Source organism: Apium graveolens, chromosome 2 (genome assembly GCF_009905375.1).
Source record: "Apium graveolens cultivar Ventura chromosome 2, ASM990537v1, whole genome shotgun sequence".
In the NCBI taxonomy this organism is placed as follows: Eukaryota; Viridiplantae; Streptophyta; class Magnoliopsida; order Apiales; family Apiaceae; genus Apium; species Apium graveolens.
In genome coordinates this window covers 208,797,431-208,802,700 of record NC_133648.1, presented here as the reverse complement: position 1 = coordinate 208,802,700, position 5,270 = coordinate 208,797,431, and the positions used below count along the sequence as shown (strand labels likewise).

The 5,270-nt window shown below is 34.9% G+C and overlaps 1 protein-coding gene across 1 annotated transcript; it reads left to right on the top strand.

The window, feature by feature from the left end:
* Positions 1 to 2,846: 2,846 nt before the first annotated feature.
* On the top strand, positions 2,847 to 3,933 carry LOC141708090 (putative CCR4-associated factor 1 homolog 9). Its single transcript, XM_074511569.1, has one exon. It carries the CDS (start codon positions 3,072 to 3,074, stop codon positions 3,909 to 3,911), a length of 840 nt encoding a protein of 279 aa, XP_074367670.1. The 5' UTR covers positions 2,847 to 3,071; the 3' UTR covers positions 3,912 to 3,933.
* Positions 3,934 to 5,270: the final 1,337 nt, after the last annotated feature.

The window sequence follows — 5,270 nt, the reverse complement described above, 5'->3', positions numbered from 1 at the left end:
AAACCCAATCAATATCCAAACCACTACCCTCTATTCCTGAACCAATTGTACCTGACCCCTTCATGAACATTCATGGTGAAACAATCATTCCCAAGGAGGAACCAATTGATTGGGACACCATCAAATTGCCCACCTTCCTAACCTCTTCTCCACCATCAAAGAAGCAGAAAAGAAGAATCAAATCAACACCCTCTAAAGCCTCAACCAAATTCACACAGAAGCCTAAACCTAAACCTCAAACCTCTAAAGATGATTATGTTCACATCTGTGACATAAAAGAATTTTCAGACATTGAACTCTATCTTGATGAGCTGGAGGAAGTAAGGGGAATAGCTGCCTACAGACAGCTACCAGAAAGACTAGTGTTCAAATACAAAGGAGTTGGGGAAAGAACATGGCCTCTTCACAGAATTCTGAATGAAGGCTACTCTACCTTGATTAGAGTCTACTCAGCCATACAAAGGGATTCTGGCTTTACCAGGACTGCCAAGACTAAGATTCTCAACAAGATTGCCAACATAAGGAAAACTTGGAGGGAGCCCAATGTTTTGCCTAGAACTTTACTCATTCAAGAAAGAGGAATTACAATTCACAAATCACCTCATTGGTTGATGGAATTCAGAGACAACAAAGGAGTCAGAAGATTTTTCAGAATTGAAGATCAGCTAAAGATTGCCAGTAATGAAACTCTCAAGGATATGCAATCTAAGTTAGATATCAATGAAGAAGATGAAGCTGAATTCTACAGACAATTTCAACTTCAAATAGAGGAGAATGACAGGACGCTAGGAAAGAAAACCAGGGATCAAAGGAAAAGAAACTAATTTGCTCAGGCTAAAGGAGCACCCTTGGAAATAATGTAATTCTTCAATTCCATCTCAGCATATACATTTTTGTAGCACTTTTGAATTTCTGCTTTATTACAGTTTATATATTTGTTAAGTGTTTTGTTATCATCAAGCTAAACCCAAATTTATGCCTACAGTTCTAGTAGACATAAATAGGGGGAGATTGTTAGGAATATGTGTATTAGTTTGATGATAAGTTAAGCAAAACACTTAAGTAGAAATCTAGTGTTTGTAGCCTCAACGTATAAGACCATCTTGGCTATCCGTTGAAGGAGTAGCTTTACTTAGCAATAAGTTTAGTATTGTAGCACATTTCACTCTCTGGTTTCAAGCTGTAATTCTTAGATGTTGTTAGGAAATAATCAGTCATGTTGACTACTAATGGATGTACAAATAGGAGGGCTAATTGTAAATATTTCATGTCTTATAATTTTGTATAAGTGAAGAAGTGTCAACGGATATTGAAGACCTTCAACGGATAAGAAACAAAGCTTCAACGAATGTCTCTATTGCTTCAACGGATAATATCCATCAACGGATAAGTGCTTCAACGGATAAAGACTTCAACTGATAATGCATCAACGGATAAAGCTTCAACGGATAAAGCCTCAACGGATAAGGCATCAACGGATGAAAGCTTCAACGGATGCTTAGTTCATTAGCAGTTGATAGTGACAATTCACAAGCTGACAGAGGCACATGGGTCGACAGAGACATACTGGAATGTGGAAGCCTCTAGGAGGAATCAAGAAAATGCAGCATTTCCATTCTGATGCAAACAATGAAGTATTCAAAGATTTACAGATTATCCTAGATTGCATTGGATAGAGAAATGAAGAAGAAATATATGAAGAATCTTTTCAATCATATTTTACAGTTTGTCTTCACTTGTAAACTTGGTGATATATAAACCAAGTAGCAGCTAGTAATTAGATATGAATTTTCCTTGAGCTGTTTAGAAATATCAAAAGAGAAAATCATCTAGTTTGTACTAGGAAGCAGCTGTGATTTAATTCTTTGAATCACAGATTTTCTGAAATAACACATCTCTGGTGGAACAACAAATCCACCAGAAAAGTTTTTAAGTTCTTTGTACTCATTACATTTGTGTTTGAATATATATCTGTCTGCATCAGCTTCAAGCAATTCACACACATTTGATCACTCAAACACTTAGCCTTAGAAACTGCTCAAAACTTGAAAAAGTTTTGAGATTTACATTCAACCCTCTTCTGTAAATCTCATTGTTAGTCCACTGGGAATAACAACTGTACACGTTACTTGAAGTAACATTATGGGATTTAAAAGTAAAAAAGGACAAAACGCTACATCGTGTAGTATTTTGGGTTATTTTACAAACGCTACACGATGTAATGTGATGAGTTGACATTTCGACACTTAATTTCCAGAAGTGACATTTTGAACCATTTTCACCCCAAAATGATATTTTGATTTATTTCTCTAATTAGAGTACATTTTTATTCTTTTTAATACATGTATAAGTGCGTGCACATATAAACATATATTCTATTTAAATATTAAATGTGTTTAAATGAGTTTACCATAATTAATTTGAAATAAGTATGTATTGTGAAATCATTAATAATTTAAGTTGTTAATAGTCAATAATGAAGTAGTAATATACATATAATTACTAATACTTAATGAGTTAAACATAATTAATATATGGTATTAAATTTGATATTTATTAATATGTATTTATAAGGGATAAGTGAGTAATTTTAATTGAATAAATTGTCTCAACTAACCCCTTATTTGTTCTTTTATTTTGTTTACTACTTATCCATTGTCACACATGTAAAAGGTGGGTGGTGTGTTGAACTTGGACCCAGGTGGGTGGTGTGTTGAACTTGGACCCTTTCCTCATTCTCATCCCTACTAATTATATAACTTTCCTTCCTCTTTCTCACTTTACCAGTCAACTTTCCTTTTCCTTTCTCACTACAATTCAAACGCGTACCCAACTTCCTTTTTTTTTATATCTCTTTTGTATCTCTCACACTACTTCATTCATCCCCCCGCTCCTTCCCAGCATCATCTATTTAATATTTTTATATACTTCAACTCATACCATATATATTCACTCCTCTAGCTCACCATCCTCCTATCATCAATTATATTCTTATATCTTAAGTTTAACGTACCCGTATATCTCTCTTTTTGTTATCACCATCATATCCCGTTTATTTGACTATTTGAATTATGTCAGAATCCGAATCGAAACCGATAATGATCCGACAAGTGTGGGCGTCCAATCTCGAATCGGAGTTCGAATTAATAGCTGAATTTATCGATCATTACTCTTTTATATCAATGGACACTGAGTTTCCCGGTGTTGTTTTCCGGCCGGACGTAGCGCGTGGAAGCCACGTTCCGTCTAATAGTCATCGCCGGACCTCGGATCAGTACAACCTGTTGAAGTCAAACGTAGATGCTTTGAACCTGATCCAAGTTGGCCTCACGCTCTCTGATTCTGCAGGGAATTTACCGGAGATAACTTCCGGCGGTCAGAAGTGTATTTGGGAGTTCAATTTTAGAGATTTTGACGTGGCGCGTGACTCTCACGCTCCAGACTCGATCGAGTTGCTGAGAAGACAAGGGATTGATTTCGATAGGAACCGAGTTGATGGCATTGACTCGGCCAGATTTGCCGAGCTGATGATGTCATCGGGACTCGTCTGTAACGACTCAGTGAGTTGGGTGACGTTTCACAGCGCCTACGATTTTGGATACTTGGTGAAGATACTGACGCGCCGGGAGTTGCCTGGGGGTATAAAGGGGTTTTTGAAAGTTATGAGGGTGTTTTTCGGGAATAACATATATGATGTTAAATATATGATGAAGTTTTGCAAGAGTTTGTATGGTGGGTTGGACCGGGTGGCTAGTATGTTGGATGTGAACCGGGCGGTTGGAAAGTGTCATCAAGCCGGTTCAGATAGCTTGCTGACGTGGCATGCATTTCAGAAGATGAGAGATGTTTATTTTGTAAATGATGGGCCGGAGAAACATGCCGGTGTGTTGTATGGTTTAGAGGTTTATTAGTGATTTCATTTGTTAATTGTTATATTAACGATATTCTGATATTCTATTAATTTTTTCAAGGTTATATAACATGTGAATTGAATTTAAATGAATAATGGGTGGTATTTTAAGTTAAACATCGGGTAAATTAAATTTGTTTAATTGTTTGAATAGTTTTAGTGAGGGGTAGTTGAAAATGGTATATTTTCAGAATATTGATTTATCTATTTATACTATACTATTATTAAGCGGAATATGATTTCGTTTGGTCGGTTGGTTAACACTTTCTTAAAAGATATGTTATCACCTTCCAAAATAAAGTTAAACAAATATAATTTAATTAAAATAAATAAATCATGTATCTAATATAACTATAATATAACTATAAGCTGTATGAATTTTTATCCAACTTAATTTTTAATCACACCCAACTTTTTTCTTACATCTTTTACAGGGAACCAAATATTTTCAAAATAAATTTTAATAATTCAATGAATTACAAATGTGTGGAAAAGCTCTATTGCTATTTCACGGGGCAATATGCATTGATGTAATAAAATTCTTACCTCTTTTATACGGAACCAAACATTTTCAAAATTAACTTTAGTAATTCAATTTATAATATAACAAAATAATTAATAAATCAAGAAAAAAAATTATAAAATCAATATTATTTAAGAAAAACAATACCAAATCATTCAAATAAACTATTGTTATTGTTCAAAACTTCCACTTTCGTGATTTCAAGCAAGTCATTATCAATCATATCAAGCAAGTCAACAATCATCCAGATTTCAAAGTAAGGAATATCAGGAGTGACAATGGAACTGAGTTCAGGAATTCTACTATGAGGTTGTTCTGTGAAGAAAATGGGATCATGCATGAGTTCTCAGCTCCAAGGACTCCACAACAAAATGGTGTGGTGGAAAGGAAGAACATATCACTAATTGAAGCTGCAAGAACAATGCATGAAGAGTCAAAACTCCCAACATATTTTTAGGTTGAGGCTGTTAACTGTGCTTGTTATACTCAGAATATTTCTCTAATTAATCAGGCAAAATGCATGACTCCCTATCAATTGTTCAAGAGAAGAAAACCAACCTTAAACTTTCTTCATGTCTTTGGTTGCAAATGCTACATTCTAAGGAACCAACCTGATCACAAAGGCAAGTTTGATGCAAAGGCTGATGAAGGGATATTTGTTAGGTATTCTGCTGGAAAATCATATAGGGTCTACAATCTAAGAACCAACATTGTTATGGAATCTGTGCATGTTGTGTTTGATGATAAAAAGATTGATGGACTAACAGATGAGGGATACCATGAAGGACTGAAATTTGACAACATTGAGATATATTGTGATGACAGTGAAGATGAGAA

Bases quoted from the DNA above. Each gene is read 5' to 3' on its own strand.
- LOC141708090 (XM_074511569.1), top strand. From the start codon at position 3,072: ATGTCAGAATCCGAATCGAAACCGATAATGATCCGACAAGTGTGGGCG.